A 24,560-nucleotide genomic window follows, 5' to 3' on the forward strand; every position below is an offset into this window, starting at 1 on the left:
TTGAAGCTGCAGGAGAGGGTGTCCCTCCCCCTATAACTGCTAATAGTTCGACTGGGGGTTGAGATCAAAGAGCAGTAAGGTTCTAAACTTGGGGGCCCTGGACAAGGGGGTCGTGGGAAATTAATACATCATTCAGCAGATATCCTTCGGGGGCTCTCCTGGTGCCAGGCACTCACTCCTCCAGGCTCAGGGAAGAAGATAGGCGTGAGTCTCCACCATTGTGGAGTTTACAGTCAGTAGGAGGAGATAGATAATAAATATGTAAAAAAAAAAACAAAACAAAAGAAAGAAGACTCTATAAAATAGTGATATATGGTAAGAAGAAAATAAAACAGGGTGTTGGGATTCTGAATGACTTGTGAGTAGGTTTTTCTTTTTGGAAACCAGGTGGCCCTCCGCTTTGAGAAGGTGACCTGTGAGCTGAGACTTGATATGAAGAGCTAGGGGAAGGGCATTCTCAGCAGAGGGAACAGCACGTGCAAAGGCCCTGAGGTCAGAATGCGCTTGGTGTGCTAAAGGAACAGAAAGAAGGCCAGGGTGGCTGGATCCTGGTGAGGTCAGTGGGGTTAGCAAGGGCCAGACCTCACAGTGACTTATAGGCCAGGAAAAGTGGTTTAGATTTGATTCATCTGTTGTTTTGCTTGTTTGGCTGCGGCACACGAGATCTTAGTTCCCCAACCAGGGCTCGAACCCGTGCCCCCTGTAGTGGAAGCTCAGAGTCTTAACCGTGGACCGCCAGGGAAGTCCCAGATTTGATTCCACTTGTACTGAGAAGCCATCGTGGGTTCAAAGCAAAGGAAGTGCTGTGATCGGATTTGTACTTTAAAAGGATGACTCTTTCATTGAGCTGTACACTTAAGACTTGGGCACTTCACGTGTATATATGTTACACTTAAAAAGAGAGAGAAGGGACTCAGGCAGTTTGGGGGGGTGAGTGCTCAGTGGAAGCGGGAAGCCTGGTTAAGAGATTTTACTTTATTTTAGTATTTTTATTTCCACATTTCCTTCACTCAGATTTCCTGTCTTCAGATTCACAGCCCTTCCAGTCTTCTGGAGGAGAGGTCTTGAGGCATCAATTGGTCTTGTGAGTAGTACCCGAAAGGCAGTTATTGAAAACTTGTAATATACACTCAGTGCTAATGTTGCTGTAGTTCATTCACTTTGTTTTATACTATCCCGGTGTGAAAGTGGTTAGTTTGTTTATCCAGTCTCCTGCTGAGGGGCTCTTGGGTTGCTTCCAAAGTTTTTGTTATTGTGAATAGTGCTGCTGCAAGAATTCTTGTATCTGTCTTTTTCCTTTTTTTTTTTTTCCCTCTCTGTTTGGGGCGGAAAGTCACCCAAACTAGAGGATGTCCGAGTTGCAAGCTAAAATCAAATACCCTTTCCGGGTGGCATTCTGATTGCCCCTTGGGGTTGGTGTTGGCAGGAGAGGGTAAGCCTTTAAGTCTGGTTAGAATGTTGATCCCTTTTTAATAGGCAAGCAGTTTTTTGGGGGGGAGGGGGAGGGCAAGTGGAAATACATCGTGTTGTTAAGGGAAGTCACTTATGGCACCATGTTGTCTAGAGACTGCTGCCTTGAGGGGTATTTTAACCTGAGAAAGGGGAGCTTGTCCATGTGGGTCTTGTGCTGTCCCTGATCTGTATGAGGATGATAGCCAGAAACGTGGTTGCCTTTGCTCTGGAATCCATCTGAGTGTGCTCTTGACAGCCCCTCTCTAGAGCTCTGGCCGGGCAGAGATGGAGAAGCAGAAGGGCAGAGTATCGGGGTCCTTATGCTGTCCTTAGCACCTTTGGCAAGAGGGAGCTTTGAGAAGACACTGTGCATTCCTGCCCTAGAGCCCTTGGCCCTAAAGACTGCATCTCCAGTGCAGTGTATCCCAGCTGGAGAAGTGAAGGTATGTCTGTTTACATATGCATTTGTATTTACATATTCGAGCCGCAAGTATTTACTGAGATCCTAGCAACTTCCTAGGATTGTCATGAAACAACCAAGAAAGTTAACTGAAAGTGTTAGGAATCTCACTGTGAGACAGTACACCACTGAGACAGAGTGGTAGGATTGAGAGGAGGATGGGGTAGGACTTGTGCTGGGGAGGATTTGGGGTGGACCAGAGATGGTGCCTTTTCCTGCAGTTCATTCTTTTTTTAAAAAAAAAAAAAACCCAGCACATCCAGGCCCTTCACACTTGTGGAGAGAGTTCTTGGAACACATTCAGACTACATTCAACTTTCTGACTGATGTCTCTACCATATGTTAATCAGCCTTTCCAGTCCTGGTCCTGTGGGCCATGTGGAGACAGGAGGGTGCAGGGGTGAAAGGGAGGAGGGGCAGACGTCTCAGGTGGAGCCCAGGGTCCTGGCAAGAGAGTAGTGACAGCTGAGGGTGAAAGATGATGGGAGCCTAGTTAGAGGGACCCTTGCCTGCCAGGCAGAGGGACTAAACTTTTCTGTTGGGTAGGGGAAGTGATGGAAGGTAGGTATTTTAGCATGATCCTCGGAGGGGACAGGGTGGAATGGAGCTGGCGTGAGTGACTAGTGCGGGTGGTGCGCTGCAGTGCTTTCTCCTCCTGAATCCCAAGAAGAGGGGCGCTCCTGTCACGTGGTGAGGCCCATGCTGAGGAAGCAGAGGTTGAGGGAAGGCCTTTCACCTCAGTAATCCCATGATGACTGCCAGTGACCTTGGGCCAGGGAATGAACCATGTGGGAGGTTTGGGAAATGGGAAGGAAAATGGAGGAATTATGATTCAGGCATGTAATTACTCAATCTCCCTCTGTTTCTTGCCACCTTCCTGTCTCTGGTTTGGAAATATGGGCCGTTTTCCTCTTCTTCCCAATAACCCTCTTCCCCCTGAGAGTAGGGCTCGTTTATGACTCATGCTGGTAAACATAAGGCCCGAGACGCAGCCTGTGCCTTCCTACCCGGGCCCTGGCTACGTGCTCACGAGCGGTAACTCGGGGAAGGGGCCGCCACTACGCAGCAGCGCTCCTTGCCCTCTCTGGTGAAGAAATCTGGTAATCTAACCACCTTCCTCTGAGAATAGTGGTCCTCAGACCTCCGTGTGCATCGTGATCACCTGGAGAGCTTCCTAAAACACAGATTGCTGGACCCCATTTGGAGTCTCTGAGTCAGCAGATTCGGGTGGGGCTGAGAATTTGTGTTTCCAGCGGGTTCCCAGGTGATGGTGACGCTGCTGGTGGGGACCACACTCTGAGAACTACTTTCCTGGAGAAGTTATCACTCCCAATTCAGCATCTCAGCTGAAGAGATGGCACGGTCAGAGTCTTTGAGGACGAGTCGGGGGTGGGGGGAGCTTGCACTGGCTTAAGGATGGGAGGGTTTAAAGGGGGAGATAGTGGTGCAGCAGGACATGGAGGGAGGGGGATGGGTGGGCTGGCGTCAGGGCAGGGAGAGCCTTTGCTGCAGGCAGAGCAGTGGTGCTGTCCTCCGGCCTGGCTTCTAGTAGAGAGAGGTTCCCTGCACCAGGAAAACCAAGTGTGCCTCTGCCTGCTGTAGCCCAGGGTCTTGTAAGGGGTCACTGTCTGGAAAGAGCCCACCTGCCTTCTCAGAGGACTCTTCTTAGCCATTTGGGGACTTCTTGTGAGAGGCCCTCGGTGGCACAGTCTGCCCACACAGTGTTGCTTGCCCGGGAGTTGGAGTTGGCATTTATGAATGACCCTCCTGCTACAGCAAGAGAGTTGAGGTCTCAGCCTGATTGAGGAAATGATGACGGGGTGGAGGGCAGTCTTTTCCAACTCGCTCTGATACTTCTGGTTAGCAGGACAGTGATGTGGCTTGTTTCTCTCCTGGTAACCGCTAAAGAAGAGCCTCTGCAGGTCTTTAATGGAAAACTGTGGGGCCAGCAGCCCCAAGGGGCAGGGAAGCACCCCAGGCTGGATCGAACCTGGGAAAAAGAAGCCTTGCTCTTTAGACCAGACTGGGTGCTGTGTTCTTCCACCTGGAACCCAGGGAGCCTCCTACCTGGGCTCCTGGCTTCTGTTCTTGCCCACCTCCAGTCTGTTCTCCACACTGCAGCCAGACCAGTATACTAAAAACACAGATCTGGTGGTACCTCTGTTGAAAATGATCCCCACTGCCCTCCAGATGGGGTCTAGCCACCTTCGCGTGGCCTATAGGCCTGTGCCTGCCCTGGCCACTGCCACATCCTCTTGTGTACACCTGGACTCGTAAGTTCTTAGATGCGGCATCTTGGCTGAGGCATTCCAAACGAAGCTGCATCTTTCTGGAACATTCTGCCCCATCCCCACCCTGTCACCTTCACCTGGCCCACTTCTACACACCCTGGAGGTCTCAGCTAAAATAACGTCTCTTTCTGGAGGCCTCCCCTGACCCCTGACACTAGACTTGACCGCCCTGCTGTGTTCTCTAAGCTTCCTGTGCTCCTCGTTGTGACCTATGGCGGACGGTTTGTTTGGCTTGTTCCCCAGGCATCCACGCTGAGGCAACCCTGTGGTTTACTCTTGTTGTCCTGGTGTGTTTAGTAATAGCGCCTCCTTTCACTGGCAAGTGTGTTACTTTGGATAATAGATTATGGTCCAAGCTACTAAAAGTAGAGAATCAAAAAACGACACTTTCCAGACGTCCTTTCACTGGAATTCCCAATGTGACATGCATTCTGCCAATTAGCTACACTCCATCTAGTCTTAAATATGTGGATATCCTCTTCCTCAGGATGGACCCTGGGACATCCATTTGCTGGTGTGGATCATGGCAGTTGCGGCATAATCCTGGAGCAGGCAGCTTCCTTGTGCCATAGCTTCCTGATGGTGGCGGCGGGCAGCAGCTCCTTGGCCGACTGGCTCTGCACTGTGATTTTGGGAGTAGCTCCTGGATGCTCAGACTAGAGTCTGTTTTTTCAGCTCTTCCCGTGATTCTCTGGACCATTTAATATGTTACACAAAACCTCTTTCGCTTAAATTGCCTAACTGAACCCGGATCAATACACAACCCTTGTCATCATTGTTCTTGTAAGTTGCTTGTTGAATTGTTTGTTTTCCCTGCTCTGTGAGGGCAGGTCCTAGGCATTCCCCAGCATTATTCCCGGTATGAAACCGGTCCGCAATGAACATGTGTTGAATGAATGAACTCTTGGACTGAGTTTTTTAAAGTCCGGCAGGTGTAGCTAGCCTTTTGTTCAATTAATATAAACAAAATCGAAGGAATGGGGATTGTTTAGTCTAGGGTAATAAGTGGTCTGGACATCTGACTTTGGGGAATGTCTGAAGGCCCCGGGGGCGGGGTGGGGAGCTGTGGTAGTGGGTGGGTTAGAATGTCTGTGGAAGGAGGCACTGCGCTACCTGTTCCTCATCAAGCTGTAGGGGCGATGCCAGCAGACATCAGTTAGATGGGAGGTTGGATTTGGCATCTTCCAGCAGAAATTCTCTGCTTCTCCCCACTCGTGTGCCCAGCACTGGTCCAGACACTATGCTATGGGGAAGCATAAGGGGAGGACCCCCTTGCCTTCAAGGAACAAAAATCTGTTTGGAAGGCTCCCTGGGAGACCAGGTCATTAGGAGTCCAAAGTAGCTGGAGATGAGTGCTCAGAGGGTGGTCCCAGAAGGCTTCCTGGAAGAGGAGGTAATCCAAGAATAGGCAGGTTCAGGTCTAGGTGAGGGGATTGGCCTGAGAGCTTGGAGAACAAGGAACAGAAGGAACAGACCTGAGTACCTGCTGTGCTATGACCTTTAAGCTCTCTCTCTCGTTTATCAGAATGCCCCTGAGAGCCTGGACATTGCATAGCCTAATTGTGCTGGGGGCACACGGTAGGTTAGTGGCAGGCCCCAAGTTTGAACCCGAGCCTGCCCAACTCATCATGCTGTCTGATTTAGCCACTAGATCATACATTTTACTTATTTATTTGACCCTGAATAACAAGTTGGGAAGTTTTGCTTCAAATGGGTGACGTAAGTGGTGGATGTGAGTACCTTGTTTCCTAAGCCACGTGCCAGGCCCCGTGGTCTGACAAACAGGAGTGGACTTAGAGGGACAATAGGTCAGAATTTTGCAATGGAGTGTCTGGGAAATGTTGATGGATGAATGAGAATAGAGGTGACTCTTGCCCTGGCCTCTGGTAGGGGGAGTCCTGCAGGCTCCTGCTTACCGAGCTTCCTGACTCAGTTAGTTGGTTTTGGAAGGTTTCCTTGCTCTGGCAAGCCCAGGCTCCGCTGGGACGGTAGAGCCTGGCAGATGCACAACTCCCCCCTGCTGGTCCAGCCCTCAGGGCTCAGCATGTGGCTAAATCAGCCGTCCCAGCCGCCTGTGCTGGCTGCCCAGGGCCCTGACGCCGCTGGCCTCTGCCCTTCCCAGCCTCCCTCCCAGGGGCAGTGACTCGCACAATGGGGGCTCAGTAAATATTGGTCCATGAACGGCAGGCTAGTGGTTCTAATTTTGTTCTCTGCTTGTGGGTCACCACTCTTTTTTTTTTTTCTTTAAACTTTTCCCATCCTGCCTCTCCCAGAGATGTGAGGTTCCATGGGGACAGTATAGTAAGTGGGTCACCAGTTCCAGGTACCCCCACTGCCCTCCTCCCTACCAGCTCTCCTACGCTGTCAGTGGAAATCTCCCACCCTGGGTGGCCTTTGGCTGAGCCAAAGCCTGAGGCTAAGGTTCTGGGAGTGCGAGCTGGAAGAGGAGAGAGCACATCCTTTTAGGGTATGTGGGAGAGCAGTTAGGAGGGAGGGCCTAGCGAAGCAGGAGAAGAAATGGCCTGTTGAGCCCTGGGCCTGTTGGGCAAGGCCGAGGACTTGCTTTCAGGCCGTGATATTTGCACTGTACTTGGGAGGGAGTTTCATCTTGTCCGAGAGGAGAGTGGCCTCTTGGGCAATGTTCATTTGGTGGGCAGGGAGGACCACAGGCTCGGTATTTTTTCTCAAAGCTTTTTGGACTCCAGAGAGCCTGTAGGGAGGGGATGTACTTGAGTACATGCTGCGAGACTGTTGGTTTTCTCACGGTGTCTGTGGGGACTTACACAGAGAACTGGACCTTTGTTAGTTTGACCATGCGTGCTGGGAGTACACTAATTATTTATTGAACACTTGGCAGTCTGTGTAGTCACATTATTAATTTTACAGCTTCTAGGTTTTGTCCCATACTTAGAAAGTTCTCCCTAACTCCCTGATTATAAAAAAAAAATCACCCATGTTTTCTTATATTGTTGTACCTACACAACCCACTGGGACACATCAATGATGCATTTAAAAAGGTTAAAAGCAAAACACTCCAAATCCCACCACTCAGAAATAGTCATCACTGATATTAGGTGAACATTATTCCAGACAACCTTCCAGACATGCTCACAGGTAAAATGCATATAGAGAAATAGATATAAATGCTCCAAAACGTGGGAGCACGTGACAAATTAGGAGATTGGGATAAACATATACATACTGCTATATATACAATAGATAACTAATAAAGACCTGTATAGCACAGGGAACTCTACTCAATATTCTGTAATAATGTATATGGGAAAAGAATCTGAAAAAGAATATATATACATATATATATATATAACTGATTCACTTTGCTGTACACCTGAAACTAATACAACATTGTAAATCAACTATACTTCAATAAAAATTTAAGAAAATACTCCTATAAAAAAGTATGAAAACTTCCCTGAATGTAACCAAAGAAAAACTATAGTAAAATTAAAAGAATTATTAAACTATGAAGAAATGTGTCTTTCACAAGAGAGATGATTTCCTAAAAGACCCCAAAAAGGCTAAAAAAAAAAAAGCTTGTGAGTCATATCTATAATTACTTGTTTCCATTTTAGATGGTATTTATTGACTCTGCTATGAAAAATGAGGACATTACCTTTTTTTTCTTTTTTTGGGTGCGTTGGGTCTTCGTTGTGGTGTGCGGGCTTCTCATTGCGGTGGCTTCTCTTGCTGCGGAGCATGGGTTCTAGGTGCACAGGCTTCAATAGTTGCAGCACGTGGGCTCAGTAGTTACAAAGAAAAACTATAGTAAAATTAAAAGAATTATTAAACTATGAAGAAATGTGTCTTTCACAAGAGAGATGATTTCCTAAAAGACCCCAAAAAGGCTAAAAAAAAAAAAGCTTGTGAGTCATATCTATAATTACTTGTTTCCATTTTAGATGGTATTTATTGACTCTGCTATGAAAAATGAGGACATTACCTTTTTTTTCTTTTTTTGGGTGCGTTGGGTCTTCGTTGTGGTGTGCGGGCTTCTCATTGCGGTGGCTTCTCTTGCTGCGGAGCATGGGTTCTAGGTGCACAGGCTTCAATAGTTGCAGCACGTGGGCTCAGTAGTTGTGGCACGCGGGCTTAGTTGCTCTGCGGCATGTGGGATCTTCCCGGACCAGGGCTCGAACCTGTGTCTCCTGCCTTAGCAGGCGGATTCTTAACCACTGCACCACCAGGGAAGTCCCAGGACATTAGCATTTTCACATTTTTTTCTCATCTCCTTCCTTTCCATCTCTTGATTGTATTAATTATATTATTAAATTGTCCATTATTATGACATTTAGATTCTGTCCTATAACCGTAATCCCCATAGTTTTTAATTATTTCTTATTTGAAGGGTTTTAATGCTTACCCATGGTTTTTGCATTCCTGAGCCTTCATTTTATTTTTCTACTAATTAGCTGCATTTCATTATCATGTCATTTTCTTCCCCCTTAGAAAGGGGACTGAAGTCTCTGACTTATTTCATGCTTGAGAATTTCTGCCTGTTGTCTTTACCAATTTGTAGGACATCACAGCTGGGAATAATATTCATTGGTTCATATTTTCTTTCTCTCAGAATTATGTAAACACTGTTGCATTTCTTCTGATGCTAAATGTTGCTATGGAGAAGATGATGGCAGTCTGAATTTTCTGCCACTTAAAAGAAGTTTTAGTACGTTTCACAGTTTTTGGAAGAAAATATTATGGGACGGGGGAGTTACTTCTGGATTTCTGGCAAAGTCTTCTTTTTAAGTTCGGTAACTTCACTAGGCAGCATCCCAGTGTTCAGCCTTCTGCATGAAATTTTTGTGGAGTACATTGTATTATTGCAATCATCAGATTCTGTTTTTCCTTTCATTTCAGGGAAATCATGTGTTTTTTTATCTTTGAACATATTTTTTATTCCGGTCTCAGGTTCTCTACTTCAGGAACACCAGTTATCCTGGCGTTGGTGTCATGTCGTCACTATGTGCTTTAATTTGCCTTTTCCATCCGCATTCACTGTGCTTATCTCAAACCTTCTTTTGTCAGTATCTCTATTTGAAATTTCTGGCACAATTCTGTTCTCCGTTCATTAGAATCTGTGTATTAGTTCTTCAGTGATGTTTTGTTGGTCTTTTTTTGGTAAGCCTGCATCTCCTTTTGTCTTACAGCCCCACCTCTGAGCCCTGGTTTTATTGTGTGCGTGTTCTAATTGAGTTATTCCACAGAGTGGGCAGTTTTGAGGGATTGCTGTCTCTGGAGTGATGTTTTCCTTTCCATCGACATCTTTGTCTCTGCGTGGTTGGCCTGCTGCTTCTCCTCGTCATATTCATGCTAGTGCTTTTTGGCTCTTTTGGCTCTAAAATAAGGCAGTGACTTTCTTCCCACCACGTTGAGGCTGGTTTGTCCCCAACCCCAGTGACAGCAGTGCCGAGTGCTGGGTATTTATGGCGTGTTCTCTGTAGCCTGAGTTGGGGGTGGAGGGCATGGATTGGGCCTGTGTTCTGGGGCTTTGGTGGTGGCCCCGGTGACGGCCCTGGACTGAGGAGGTGCTGTTGGAGGGGGAGGAGGACCCACTGGAATTGGACAGCTTCCCCAGTTCATTCAGCCTGCAGCCTTGCAGCCCTTATTTCCCTCAGAGGGAGTCAGCCCATTGTTCTTATTCCCCTGCCACCTGTTTCTTTGTTTCCCAGCACCTTTTCCCACTACTCCCCAGTGGAAGGGGAGGAAGACTTGGCGGCAGTCTGCCTCTCTTCAGATCTGGGGCGGTTTAGTGAGAATCCTCCTGGGGCCGGGCCAGGGCTAGGAGACCAGCCACGTGTGGTGCCTCCTGCATTCCTTTCCTTGCCTCTGGTTTGGAAGTTATTATATCAGATTATGTCTCTTTCCTTGTTTGCTTGCTGTGGGTGACTTTTTTTTTTTGGCTTGCTTTTTACTATTTTTGTTTTTAACTCAAAAGTTAGTTATCAGTTGAAGGAAAAATGCTGCCATTTCAGTTCTCCATCTTAATTCAGAAATCTTTATTTTTATATAGTGTTTCAACATACCTTATCTTTCTTAGTACTCAAAGAAAGCTCTGTGGATTTGTTTTCCTCTTTCCAATATAAGGAAGGTGACCTAGTGAGATCAGTGAGGTACAGATTGGACTTCTCCCACCAAACCCAGTGGTCCTTCTGTTGCCAGAGCTGCACTTTTCCTAGTCACCAGCACCCACAGCAGGGAAGACAAAGGCCAGAGTTTCTGAGTCCTCAGGGCCTCCACCTCCACCCTGAGGCCTGGCTTTGTCTTTGGTCTGCAAGTTTCGGGGATTTTTATACACGTCTCCTGAGGTGGGCTCTGGAAGTTGCCCCCTTGGCTCACCCAGACCGTGTGTGTCTCTTTTACCCCTCACTGGTTAACCTTTCGTGGCGAGTGTCCACTGGGGAGACATTCCTATTAGGCTGACGGGTCCCAGCCTTAGAATGGGGAGGGGATGGGGACTGGAGGAAGACCAGTCTATTTGACAGTCTTCTGCAGCAATGAGCTGTGGGGAGAGAGCCCCCAGGGGGATGGCAGGCGCCTTGTGGTTGTTAGTTGGGTATGAGAGCACAGGCACCTCAGAGACCCCCGGCTGTCCGTCCCCAAGAGGAATATAAGAGAACTTGATGCCTCTTTTTACATCCTTTGGATTTCAAGTGAGGAGGAGACAGTTGAGGAGAAGGCTTAAGGTGATTCACTAAGGTCAGTCAGTAGTGCAGCCAAGGACCTTGGGAGCCATCACTCATGTCACTGTAGCCTCTCCTTTTCCCCTGCCCCCTCACCTGCACCTCCTTATCCACCCATCTGACCCCCGTGGTCATTCTTTAGTGTGGACCATCAGTCTTGTTTTTTGTTTTTCGGGTTTTTTTGGCTGCGTTGGGTCTTTGTTGCTGCATGCAGGCTTTCTGTAGTTGCAGCAAGCGGGGGCTACTCTTCCTTGCGGTGCGCGGGCTTCTCATTGCGGTGGCTTCTCTTGTTGTGGAGCACAGGCTCTAGGCACGCGGGCTTAAGTAGGTGTGGCACGTGGGCTCAGTAGTTGTGGCTCGCGGGCTCTAGAGCGCAGGCTCAGTAGTTGTGGCACACAGGCTTAGTTGCTCCGCGGCATGTGGGATCTTCCCGGACCAGGGCTCGAACCCATGTCCCCTGCATTGGCAGGCGGATTCTTAACCACTGTGCCACCAGGGAAGTCCTGGACCATCAGTCTTTTCTCAGTTTTAACTCAAGTGCTTTGCAAAAGCCCAATTCAGACTGCCCTTGCACACACGCCACGCCTTGGCCTGCCGCTGACTAGCATCGCAGCTGAAGAGTTCGAGTCTTCCAATTCACTGTGCTCCCACCTAGCCCGTGCTTTGAGGGGCCACAGAGTAGGCATAGGGTGCTGCACAGAGAAGATAGGGTCCCAAACACATCCTTTGCCCATTTCCTGTGACTTACCAGTTGGCCTTGGAAACCGCTGTGCCTTAGCCATGTTTGTCTCTGGAGCATTAGATCTTACCTTCTGCGTTCCATTCCTCAGCCCAGAGGAATCTGAGAGGGAGACCAGTGGGCTATCTGGCCAGCTCGTGGTCAGGGAAGGGAGTGGGTGTTGGGAGGCCCAGCAGCTCCCAGGCCCCCCAGGTCTCCATTGCCTGTTCTGCTCACATCAATGTCCAGTCCCTGGACCAAGCATCACGGAAAGTCACTACTCTGTCCCCACGAAGAGAAGTAAATGTTTGCTCATCTCTGAGACAGCGGGTGGGCATGGAAAAAATGCAGCATGGTAAATGTAAAAGTTATGTCCACGGGACAGAAGTGCCACTTCCAGGATGAGATATTTCTGAGCCAGGTGAAGGGACCACAGGCAGGTGGAATCTGATTTAGGCGCCTCCAAGGTAGGAGGGCACTTCTGAAGCTCCACAGAGGGTCCAGAGCCAAAGCACCTCCTGTCGACTCTCACCTCACCCTGCACCCGACCCCGTCCCGGGGAGGTTGGGTCTGGTGCCTTGAAGACAGACCTAAGGCACTAAAATAATTTACTTCTTGGAACCTGAGCCAGGTGAACAAAGGGGTGGAGAAGGCTCCAGCTTCTCTTTAGTCGGGGAGCCTGGTCCTCTGAGCCAACAGCGTACTCGAGCCTTTGCCTGTCTGCAGCTTGTTTTTTTTCATTTTTATTATTATTATTTTTTTGCGGTACGCGGGCCTCTCACTGCTGTGGCCTCTCCCGTTGCAGAGCACAGGCTCCGGACGCGCAGGCTCAGCGGCCATGGCTCACAGGCCCAGCTGCTCCGTGGCCTGTGGGATCTTCCCGGACCGGGGCACGTGTCCCCTGCATCGGCAGGCGGACTCTCAACCACTGTGCCACCAGGGAAGCCCTGCAGCTTGTTTTTAATGCCTGGCCCCATGGGCTCTTCTTACTCCTCCTGGAAGGAAGGTGGTCTTGAGGGCGGCTGGCTCAGCTCCCCGGCAGGAACGGCCCACCCGGGGCCGCCCATTTCCATGGACTTAATAGAACGGGCTTGGGCTTCCTCCTGCAGCTGGAGCTGAAGGCGAGGACCCCTGCCCAGCCTCACCATCCCGCTGCTCCGGAGCTGTATGTGTCCTCTTCCTCTCTTCTTTCTTTCCTCCAAAGAATCTCTTATAAACTTTCTTTTTTTTCCTAAGAATAACTTACATCTCCTTTGGAGCAGAAAGCTCCCCTTTCATGTCTGCCAAAAAGCCAGGGTCACTTGGATTTGAAGTGTCTTTAACGAGTCCAGGGTCCCTGGACCAGGACTCCTTACTGCCCTCCAGCTGTTTTTACATTCTCCTCTGACTCTCCGGGGTGGGCAATCCTGTCTGGAGTGCAGGCCAGGTGGGAGGGCTCCGCCCCACCCACTCCCAGGGGCCTCTGGGTCACTGAAGAGCAAACTCTGAGTCGATGCTTACCTTGACGTGAGCGCCTGTCCAGGTACAGCTACAAGTACCCCAGGTGTCTCGGCCTTGAAGTGTTTTTGCGTGTCTCTTGTTTGTGAGTGTTCTGAAGTTGCTGCAGACGGATTTGGTTTCTTGTTTTGTTGAAGTGATTCTGCAGAGGGAGCCCTGTAACACAGCCTGTCTGTGTCACACACTTGGGGGGTTTCCTCCACAGGTCTTCAGGGCACCTTACGCCTGGATTTGGGGTGCTTGCTGGGACTGGTAGAAACTGGGGTGGATCTGCCCAGAGACACGCGGGCTTTGGTGGCTTCTGCGTGGGACCTGGGGCATGTATGTGTGTGTCTCCACACAGAGGGGACAGTGGCTAAGAGTGCCCTGACTTTAGTGTCGTTCAGACCTGGCTTCAGTTCATGGAGAATTCGATTTCTGGTCTACTTGCTGGTTATGGACCACGTTCCCTGATCCCCAAACCCCAGTTTCCTCATCTGTTTTGTGGGGATAAATGTTCTGCCTTCTCTTAAAGGAATCAGTGAGTGTCAGGTGCTTCAAGTAAGGTCACACTGGGACTGCTAACTGCTGTCCTCATCTCTTTGCCCCCCCTTTCTTAAACCCATGCAGCCCTCCTCCCCTTTGTTTTAACAGTACAGCACACGCCTTAGACAAATCACAGTGTGGTTGGGCGGAGAACAGCTTTCTTTGTACAGTGGGGTTTAGCTGTTTTGGATAAGGTCCACCCTACTCACTATAAGTTAACTTTTGGGTCTTGGTGGAGATTTGAGAGCTTTTAGTTTCAAAGTAGCACTTGTACAGCCTATCGTTTTTGCTGATGCCTAATCCATTCATTTGTGTGACTCAAAGTATATTCACTGAAGAGTGATGGTTTATGTCTCCAGATTCTGTGCGTGCCCCATGTGTGGAACCTAAAGCCTGGAATGTCCCGGGTATGCTTGTGGTCGGGGACTTGTGCGATGTAGGCGTGGAGTAAAGTCGGCCACTATGCTTCCATTGGCAGCTTAATATCTGAGAGGGAGTCAAAGTGGAGGAACCCTGCCAATTATAAGTCTTACGATAATCATAGCCATGTTTTGTCGAGCACTTTCTTGAGTCTAGTCCCTTGCCAAAGCTCGTGTCGTTAAATCTTCACAATAGTCCAGTGAGGCGGGTACAGATTTTATAGATGAAAAAACTGAGGTGCGGAGAGAGAGGCTACGTAACTTGGCCAAGGTCACTGCTGGGAAGCAGCAGTGTGGAAATTCAAGCCAGGTCTTCCTGACCCTAAAGGCCATGGTACGCTCTATCACCGCTCTGGGTGATTGTAGAATGTTGACTCTGGTTACATAACTTGCCCAAGATCACACAGCTGGTAAACGGCAGAGTCAGGACGCAGATCAGCCTGCTCTTAACCACTTTGCTCTGGTTCCTCTGTCCCAAGCAAGGTCGGGGAGATGGAGTGATCCACGTGAGGCATCGTGCCAGAGCCCCGGGTGCCCCGGGGAGGCATGGGAATAACTGCAGTGCCTGGGCTCCTAGGCCTGGATTAAATAGGAGGCTCATTTTCCCCTCCTGGTGTTTGTTTATTTCACAAGTTACATTATAACTATACTAAGGGAAATGATTAACAAAAGAAAAATCATCCATCCTGCTACTGGAAGCTTTCATTTTTTCTCTATTCCTTCTCAGTTCTTAACTCTGATTACATAATTGTTCTGCTTCTTTATTTAACATTAATCTCACGATTCTCCTTTTTATAGCTGCATACTATTGCATGAAATTGATGTAATCCACTTGACCGCAACACATCTTTCTGCCAATAGCCTTTTTATTTTTGGATTGCTTCTCTTAGTGTAAATTCTAGAAGTAGAGTTATTAAAGGATTTAAATACATTTATTATCGTATAACTTTTCCAGAGTCATATTATGTATACAGCCCCCAGAAGTATGTTATTCTGTTGTTTAACCTCACTAACATTTGGTTTTATATCTTTTTTAAAAAATGTGTTTTGCTATTTTAATAAGTAGCAAAGTAGCACCCTCCATCTTTTAAATTTGTATTCTTAACAAGCCAGGGAGACTGAGTATTTTTCATGTCGGTTCCCTAATTTAGGTAGTATAGAAATAATCCTTTGGCATGTTTGATGGTGTATAATTTTTCCGGTCTGTTTTTTATCCCCCCTCTTTAAGTGGTGGTGTTCTTTTTTTTTTTTTAGATTTTCCTTTGGAGAATTTCAAACATATACAAAAGTAGAGAGAATAGTATCATGGATTCCCACCTACCCATCACTCAGTTCCAACAATTACCAACTCATGCTCAGTCTTGTCTCGTCTATACTCTAATGCAAATATCCACTCCTTGGTTATCTTGAAGCAAATCCCAAGTAAGATATTTAATCCATGATGATTTCAGTATCTCTAAAAAGATAAGGGCTTTAAACACCCATAGTTTTCCTATACTTTTTTCTTTTCAAATTTGGTCAGACCTATTGAATTTGTTTTTTTATCTTCTGTTTCCAAAGAAGGATTTTTCTCAAAAGCTAGGCAGAGGCCTTATAGAAGGGATGAAGAGTCAGTTTTGATACCAACTGGATTCAGACTCTGAAGAGAGACCCTCCTGTTCGGAGCGCAGCTGGCGGGTCTGGTGTGGAAGGAGAGGATGGGGGTCCTAAGCCTTGCCCTCACCTGGCCTTCTCCTCTTGCAGCCTCACCTGTCACCATGAAGCTGCTGCACCCAGCCCTCCCCAGCTGCCTCCTGCTGGCTCTGCTCGCCGTGTGGACGGCTGCTCCTGAGGCTCATGCTGTGTCCGTGGGGACACCCGCCATCAGCGCAGACTCTTTCTTGCAGAACCTCATGCATCGCTACGGGGAGGGCGACAGCCTCACCCTGCAGCAGCTGAAGGCCCTGCTTAACCGCCTGGACGTGGGAGTGGGCCGGGACAACGTCTCCCAGTCCGTGCCGGGACCGAGGAACCTCTCGACGGTAAGGCTCCCTGGCTCTGCCCAGCACCGTCTCTGTTCTTTCAAGGTTCCCAATCTAGTTGGGGGCAGGCGAGCCTTGATGACAGAGCAGAGGGGCCACTTCTTCCCCTGCGGTCGGGATCAGCTAGTCTGAGTCTCCAGCAGCGCCTCCCAACCTCCTACATGGGTGTTTTGAAGCCCTTAGCAAAGGGCAGCCATGAAGTAGGGGCTCTCAGCCCTCCAGACCCTTCCTCAGAGCCGCACTGGGATCTCCTGGAACTGCTGGCAAGCTGGAGCTCCCGGGTCAGCTAATATTTCTTATAGAGTTTCTGCAAAGCCCTTTGCCCGTTATCCTAGGTGAGCCTCAAAGTACCTCTACGTGCAGGTGGCAGATCTTCATTATATCCTGTATATACTGAGATACTAAGGAACCCACAGCGAGTTCTGGAGGGACCAGGATTAAGACTCAGGTCTTTTGGCTCCTGGTTCTCTGTTCTGTCTTCCATATCTTCTTGGCTAATCAGAGTCTGAGGCTGTGTGTGGCAGCCAAATATAAGTCAGCCAGCATCGTCTTTGCATATCTACTTTGTTCCCTGTGCTGAGTGTGGTGAGAAATAGAGGAAAATGAGTCATGCTTAGGGAGTTTACTGTTAAGATGGGGAGCTCAGCCGACCAAGAACAGAGTAACTGATATTCAAATGAAGTGCTAGATGCTGTGGCTTGGATAGTCGTTGCAGGATTCAGAAATGAGAGAAGCGTGAGGGCGAGTGTGCACTAGATGGTCGAGGACGCTTCTGTGTGGGGTGTCCTGGAGCTTCGCCTTGAAGGAGAGCGGAGTTTGGAGAGACCGAGTCGCCAGGCTGGGGGAGCCACGTGGCGTGTATGCAGAACCACAGGGGCGTGGTGCACGTCTGAGTCGGAGGGGTGGCTGCCTTGGGGGGCGCATGCAGCCTGACCCCAGAGGCCTTCCGGCTCAGCAGCAGGATCTTGGGGTCACTGAGTCCAGCCCCCAGCATTTTTTTTTTTTTAAGATTTTTTTGATGTGGACCATTTTTAAAGTCTTTATTGAATTTGTTAACAGTATTGCTTCAGTTTCGTTTTTCGGTTTTCTGGCCGCGAGGCATGTGGGATCCCAGCCTCCCTGACCAGGGATTGAACCCGCACCCCCTGCATTGGAAAGCGAAGTCTTAACCGCTGGACCCCATGGAAGTACCAGGTCCAGAAACCCTCACTCGCCGGCACTCCCAGAGGGCTGTTTCCCTCAGAGACAGAGCCACGTAAAACCAAACTCAGCGAAAGACTGACGTGTAACTGTTTAATTAGAAGTAGAATGGCCGTGTTTCATGGGAACGGTGTGTGAGAACCACTTAACCTGATGCTTCCCGAGGGAACTCAGAGCTCATGCCCACTGGGCAGCCCACACTTGCTCCATGGCAGACCCTGAGTCTTCAGATTTCCCCCCGCTTCCTTTCCCAATCTCAGCCAACACATCCTGCAGTCTGGGGACATTACTGGATATGGTCCAGGAGACCACTGTCCCTCTTAGACACCTGTGCTCAGTAGCTCTGGAGAAGTACGTGAAATCTGCATTTTACTCTCATAGCTCCCTGGGCTGTTGTAATGTGGCCAGATTTGGTATCTGGGAGAAGCTGTATCTTCAGGTATGCACATAGAGGCATGTTTCCCAGAAGCCACACCCTGGTCATAACGATTGGAATTCGGTTGTTCCCAGAACTTCTAGGTAGCCATTTACAGAGGAGTGAGTGGAAGGTATGTATGGGTGGCTGATCTCTAAGATTACTTATCAGTCTTTCAAGTTTAGGGACGACTTTGCTCTCATCCTTGGACATTAGTCTGCAGGTTCCGTGAAATTTGCATCTTCTATTTTCCGTCTTGGAAGTCTCATCAGGGGCAAGGTGTGACTTTGGGTCCTAAGAGGCTTTCTGCCCCTCCCACTTGGTTTCAGTGCTTCAGTTCTGGAGAACTCTTTGCTGCCCACAACCTCAGCGACCAGTTGCGGATTGGGGGGCGTGAGTTCCAGGAGTTCTGCCCCACCATCCTCCAGCAGCTGGATTCCCGGGCCTGCTCCTCCGAGAACCAGGAGAATGAGGAGAACGAGCAGACAGAAGAGGGGAGGCCCAGCTCAGTTGAAGGTGAGCCAGCACGGGAAGGCAGGGCCTGGTGTCCGTGCTTGTCTGCATGAGGACCGCTGGGCTGATCAGATAGAGCTGCCCGCTGAATGTTTGACCGGTTATCATCCTCTTATCATCGTCGGGAGGGGCGATGATAAGGGCGGGAGTAATGACTATACTGGTATCTCCTGTACTCCCAAGACCGGTCCAGCACATTGCCAGGCCGGGCAGCGTGGCTGGTGAGCGTTCCGTCGTGGGGCTTTTGGACCAGCCTCGAGGTGCTCTTTTTGGTCACTTTTCCGTTTTGGTTTTCATTAAACTACCAGGGGGCCAACACCTTGATTTTTGAGTCTAGCATTTAAGGCCTTTCACAGTCTGCCCTCGGCCCACTTCACCCACTTCATCCTCCTCCCCCTCCCCTGCCTGGTACCCCTGCTCCAGCCGCAGTGGTTCACCGTGGCCTGTGTGTGCACACGGCTCCCTTGGGCCTGGATCGACCTTCTGCAATCCTGTCGTGCTGGTGTGAGCAGCCTGGCACTTGGTACCTAGCGTGTGCCACCTGTGTCACACCCCACGTCGTTTCCTGCTGTCGTTATTTAACTCCTGTGGTCTATAGCCTTTCATCTGCCCCTCCGTCTGAAATGTAAGCTGCTTTCGGATAGCAGCTTTGGTGTATATTTTTAGGCGTCTCCACAGCACCCAGCAAGAGGTGGACTCAACAAGCATTTACTGATGGGTTGGCAGATCTCTGTCTGCCCCGATTGCCGCTGAGTTCAGAACGGGCTGCCCCCCAGCAGCAAGAGTACCTCCACCCTCAGTAATGGAGGCCCTCGTCTGTTCTTGTTCCTCCACAGTGTGGGGCTTTGGTTTCCTCAGTGTCTCACTGATTAACCTGGCCTCTCTCCTGGGAGTCCTCGTCCTGCCGTGCACGGAGAAAGCGTTTTTCAGCCGTGTGCTCACTTACTTCATCGCCCTGTCCATTGGAACGCTGCTCTCTAACGCGCTCTTCCAGCTCATCCCAGAGGTGCAGTAGAAAAGAAACGTGCGCGTCCTGTCTCCCTGGGGCGTCCCCGCCCTGACCCTGTGCTCCAAGGCACCTGATAGCCGCCACCTGAAACATTAACTTCTTCCTCATGTCAAGGGATGCAAATGACTTCTGCCTCTGGATCTCAAGGGCCTCCTCTCACTCCTGGGGCACCCAGATTTGCCTCTGGCCTCTTCAGGGGATGTCAGATGCAAGGCTCTCAGCACTTGTCCCACATGCTGGGGACCTATCAGCCTCCTTCCCCAGTCAGTGCCTTTCCTAAGCCCTGTCAGCAGGGCTGGAAAGGAAAGCAGCCAGTGGTGGCTGTCCCTGCCCTTGGTCCTCCAGACCCCCTCTGTTCTAAGTAGAGGACCTGGCCGTACTCAGGTGTGGCCACCAAGAGCTGATCCACCTGGAATGAGGTGGAAGGAAAGAGGTTACCGACTGAAAAGTTGTATTGACCTAAAAAGTACGTGATCCTTTTTTTTTTTTAAGCAGGCCCTAATCCACAGTATAGAGGGCCAAACATAGAATCAAGACTATTTAATGAAAAAAGCGAAATCAAAATTACCAAATAAAGGAAAGGGACCCACCGTCCTTCACACCTTGCATCTTGACTTTTTCCTGATAGGACTGACTTCCTGGCACCCTTACTTGACTGTTCTGAAATGTTTGTTGATTTTGTTCTTTAATTGTAACCACTGAGGAGCTAAAAAAAATAAGACCCAAGGTGACAGTCTGCCCACCTGTCATCTCAGGCAAGGACGTGCAGTGGGGCGATGGGTGATGTGTGGACCTTCTTTGGGAATGCTGATGGCCGCCTTCCATAGGCAGCTTCCTGGCCTTTCCAATCAAAAGACTCTACGGGATGCCCATCCCTGCCTTGCCTGTTCCCTCTTCATGATAAGGAGAGAAAACTGGTTTAAGGTGAACCATCTTGGTGGTATGTCAGAATTCCACATGAATCTAGCAAGCACTTCTCAGGGCAGGCCTCATCTTGGGCTACTTTTTTTTCGGCTCCAGAAATTAAATTTATTAATTTTTTTTCAAGATTGGAAATGAAATGCTGTGTTGCCTGTTGAATGGGAATACAATAATGGTACATACTCCGCCCCTGGGCTCACAGGGCAGGCCTCATCCTGGCTCACTTTTGTCCTGCCCGGAGTGTGTGACACTGGGAAATGGTAGAGGAAATATTTTTTGACGGGGTGATCTTGGAACTCTGTTCTCTACACTGCAGCCCTCTCAAAGCAAATGGAAACAAACAAATAAAGCAAAACCTGAGGGAGTTCCCTGGTGGCCTAGTGGTTAGGATTCCGGGTTTCCTGTGCCATGGCCCAGGTTCAGTCCCTGGTCGGGGAACTGAGATCCTGCAAGTTTCGGGGCGTAACCGAAAACGAAAACAAAACAAGGTCATAGGAAAAAAACAAAACCTGAGATGTTAAGAGAATGGATTTTGTGGCCATCGGGCCTTACTTGTCCGTCCCTTCTGCCCTGCACAGAGCAGACCAGGTGTGGGGAGTGTCCCATGTGCCTGCAGAGCGAGGGTCAGACGTGCCAACACGGCAGCCCAACGATCTGTCGGTCTCTTCCCCTTGCTCTGGTTTCCTGTTCCCTAGAGTTCTCGAGTCCAAAGTCTGCTGGGCAGCCCCTGGCTAGGCCTGAGCACACCTCGGCTACGGGCCAAGGCAGGACCTGCCCTGCCAGGCACAGCAGCTAGCAGGTGGGACTCAGCAGCCACCAGGCAGCAGGGGCGAGAGACGCGGGGTTCCAAGGCCACCGCGAGTTCCTCCCCGTTTCTCCTGAGCCGATTGAAGGAAATTTCATTGGACTTGAATCACTAACAAATGTTCTGTTTCTCTCTCCCTCCCTGCTTGTCTCTCTGATTTTTCTTGTTTTGCCTCCTTTGTTAATATCCACCAAAACCCCCTCCCACTCCACCTCCCGCCCTCTCCACCTCTCTCCCTGAATGGTGGCTGCCGTGCCGTGGGGCGTTCGCCCTTGTCCCTGTCCTGGGTGGGGCTGGCTCCCCCTCCCCGGCAGTCTGGGGGTACGGTCTCCTCTGTGTGACCGTCATCTCCCTCTGCTCCCTGATGGGGGCCAGCGTGGTGCCCTTCATGAAGAAGACTTTTTACAAGAGGCTGCTGCTCTACTTCATAGCTCTGGCGATTGGAACCCTCTACTCCAACGCCCTCTTCCAGCTCATCCCCGAGGTATGGCAAGCCAGGGCCCTTGCACAGGGGCACGCCGCCTCCTGGGGGATGGCGGGACACAGTGGGCGGGCCCTCCATCTCCACAGAAGGCCTAGAGAGGAGGTCCTCTCCTTTTGGAAAGTGAAGCTAGGATGTAGGCACGAGCGAGGAGAGGCAGCTTAGAGAAGGCTTTGAGAGCTGGTTCAAATCCCGGCTCCACCGGCCACAAGTTCTGTGCCCTTGGGCAAGTCACCTGACCGCTCTGTCCTTCCGTTTCCTCATACGTAAAACGGGAAGAATAAAAAGGGCGGACCTCAGGGTGAGGCCGTGAGGGTCACGTGAGTTAATGTTTCCTAAACACCTGGTGCTCACTATCTGTTAGGTGAACAGAGGTAGTGTAGTTAGGTCACGTTACGGCTCCCAATTTGGAGCTTTTGGCACCAAAAACAGAATCCGTAGGTCTCAGTGAAAAGCTCACTTCTCCTCAGTAGGACATTAAATTCTAAAGACAACCTGTCTTTTTTTTTTTTTTTTTTTTTGCGGTACGCGGGCCTCTCACTGTTGTGGCCTCTCCCGTTGCGGAGCACAGGCTCCGGAGGCACAGGCTCAGCGGCCATGGCTCACGGGCCCAGCCGCTCCGCGGCATGTGGGATCTTCCCAGACCGGGGCACGAACCCGTGTCCCCTGCATCGGCAGGCGGACACTCAACCACTGCGCCACCAGGGAAGCCCGACAACCTGTCTTTTGCATCAGAAAATAAGCTAGAGAGGTATGAGGATTAAATAATGAGCTCCTAATCCATGGAAGGGCCTTTATATAATAGGTGCACAGTAAAGTTTTGCTGTTGGCAAAATAAAAAAAAAAGAAGAAGAAGAAGAAAAGAAAGAAAATAAGCTGGAGAGAACCCACCAGTCTGGCCTCACACCTTTGCCCCTTCGCCTGGGCTAACCAGGAAACCCTTCATGAGAGAGGAGGAGCCCAGTGTTTGTAAGGCTTAGCAGGGCCTTGGAGGAGTTTCTCATCCCGTGTGGTCTCTGCGTAGACCTGCTGATGGCAGGAATCCTACACTGTGGGTAGTCTGACGGGCCTGGATGAGCCAGAGGTGAAGCAGAAAGATGACGCCCCGGGCTCCTTAGAGCACTTTGTTTTCCAAGATGCGGTTTTGTGTTTTCTGAGTTGATCCTTAGATCACCTCTGTGATGTGTAGGAAACAAGGAATGTTGTACCCATTTAACAGATACAGAATCCGACCTGCACAAGAGCTCGTATCTTAGTGCTTTTTGTGGAGAACTGTTAGTTGCCTCTTTCCACCCCACTTTTCCGTAAGATGATTGGACTCTCCTGGAAAGTTGGCCGGAATGAGTAATTTCTATTCTAGAACTTGACCTTTAATGTCTCTTAGAAAACTACACTAAGAGATTGCATTTCGTCCCTTTAAAATAGAAAAGACAAACACTTAGCTTTTAATTAGCCCGGAGTTCCTGGTGCTGGTGGTCTTTTATCTGGGACCTTTTCACGGGAAGGCTGGTGTTTATCTGGGCCCTATTCACGAGAAGGCTGGTGTTTATTCGAGGGGCCCATTTCCTATCAGGAAACTTAGGAGCAGGTCAGCAGACACTTTCCCAAGGCCCCCCCGCACAAGTCAGGAGCATCACTGAGAATGGAATTCTCCTCATTTCTACTCCTATCTGCTTCCCAATGGATTCTTTTTTTTTTTCCTTCTTTCTTTTGGCCATAATAAGTGAAGTTTCCAGAAACCAAGACAAAACCCCCAAAATTGACACGTGCAGTCACACAGTCTGCTTTCTTGGCTTTGTGGTCACTGGGAGGTCTGCGGTCAGGAAGATGCCGCAATTTTTACTATTTAACTGGAGAAAGGATTTCCCGTTTTAGAAAGTATAACTGTACCATCTCCCTGTGTGTTTACAGGCAGATCAGCCAGGAACGCTATATAACGATGAGAACAAACACGAGTGTCTCCTCCTTAAAGATGGAATCTGCCGGCAGAGTCTGTCCTTGTAGCAAAGCTCCAGGAGAAGTGAAGACAGAGTCCTCATTAAAAGTAGAAAGCCACATCCAAGGCTGTTCTTCCTGAGAGTAAAATTCTAAAGACGATCTGTCTTTTGCATCAGAAAATAAGCTAGAGAGAACCCAGCGGGTCTGGTGATGTGACATTAGGGAAACATCAAGGGTTAGATTTTTGCTGGAAAGGGATTGAGTACAGGGCAGAGTTGTCCCGGTCTCTTCCTTTCCTAGAGTCAAGTGGTTAAAGAGATGAGAGGGGACCAGTGAAGATTTTCTATATTCTTAAACTCATTTTGTTTTCTTGGATCCACAGGCTTTTGGTTTCAACCCTCTGGAAGATTATTATGTCTCCAAGTCTGCAGTGGTGTTTGGGGGCTTTTATCTCTTCTTTTTCACAGAGAAGGTCTTGAAGATGCTTCTTAAGCAGAAAAATGAGGTGAGGCCTAATCGTTGGTAAAAGAAGCGCCTCTAGGGAGAGCATCCATCTCAGAACTGTGTCCGGTAGTGGTGTTACCTCAGTGCCAATCCAGTGAGCTTACCTGGATCCTCCTGCCATGGATTCAAACCCACAAACTATTTCATGAGTAGATACCTCACTTCACCTCAGGAGGGTATTAGCAGTGGGTGAGGGTGAATCATTAGGCATTGCGAGGAGCAGCTGTAAATGTTCTTTGCTGTGCCTCCTGGCAGGGATGAGTGTTGGCCCTGAGGTCACTCCTCTGAGATCCGTCCCATGGCAGCACCACGTGCCCTTCGATTCAGCGTTCTCCAACACCTTGCCCTAGGTTTCTGTCCTATTGCCTACTTGTGTTTTCTTGGATGGTGGGAGTGAGGTCTTCCCGGTGCTTGGAGCTCCTGCCGGGTGGGTGGTTTTGGTGAGTGTTGCACTGACCTGACCCCTCCCTGTGGTCCCTCCAGCATCATCACGGACACAGCCATTATGCCTCTGAGACGCTCCCTTCCCAGAAGGACCAGGAGGAGGGGGTGACAGAGAAGCTGCAGAACGGGGATCTGGACCACATGATTTCTCAGCACTGCAGTGGCGAGCTGGATGGGAAGGCCCCTGTGATGGACGAGAAGGTCATCGTGGGCTCCCTCTCTGTCCAGGTCAGTGTGCCTTCCACTGCT

The 24,560-nt window shown here is 49.6% G+C and overlaps 1 protein-coding gene across 3 annotated transcripts in view; it reads left to right on the plus strand.

Moving 5' to 3' along the window:
- Nucleotides 1-1,030: 1,030 nt before the first annotated feature.
- SLC39A14 (solute carrier family 39 member 14) overlaps nt 1,031-24,560 on the plus strand; it is a 27,804-nt gene continuing 4,274 nt past the window's right edge. Inside the window, exons 1-7 of one of the 3 annotated variants that reach the window (XM_024747765.1) lie at nt 1,032-1,084; nt 1,720-1,895; nt 15,804-16,081; nt 18,026-18,212; nt 21,259-21,428; nt 23,746-23,868; nt 24,351-24,539. In XM_024747765.1, coding sequence (XP_024603533.1) covers nt 15,818-16,081; nt 18,026-18,212; nt 21,259-21,428; nt 23,746-23,868; nt 24,351-24,539 — 933 coding nt within the window. In that variant the 5' untranslated portion in view covers nt 1,032-1,084; nt 1,720-1,895; nt 15,804-15,817. Of the gene's footprint in view, nt 1,085-1,719; nt 1,896-15,757; nt 16,082-18,025; nt 18,213-19,045; nt 19,216-21,258; nt 21,429-23,745; nt 23,869-24,350; nt 24,540-24,560 lie in introns of those variants that run through there. The other 2 variants (XM_024747766.1, XM_024747764.1) reach the window with 2 other exon arrangements.

This window comes from Neophocaena asiaeorientalis, unplaced genomic scaffold, assembly GCF_003031525.2.
Source record: "Neophocaena asiaeorientalis asiaeorientalis breed wild unplaced genomic scaffold, Neophocaena_asiaeorientalis_V1.1 scaffold429, whole genome shotgun sequence".
NCBI lineage: Eukaryota > Metazoa > Chordata > Mammalia > Artiodactyla > Phocoenidae > Neophocaena > Neophocaena asiaeorientalis.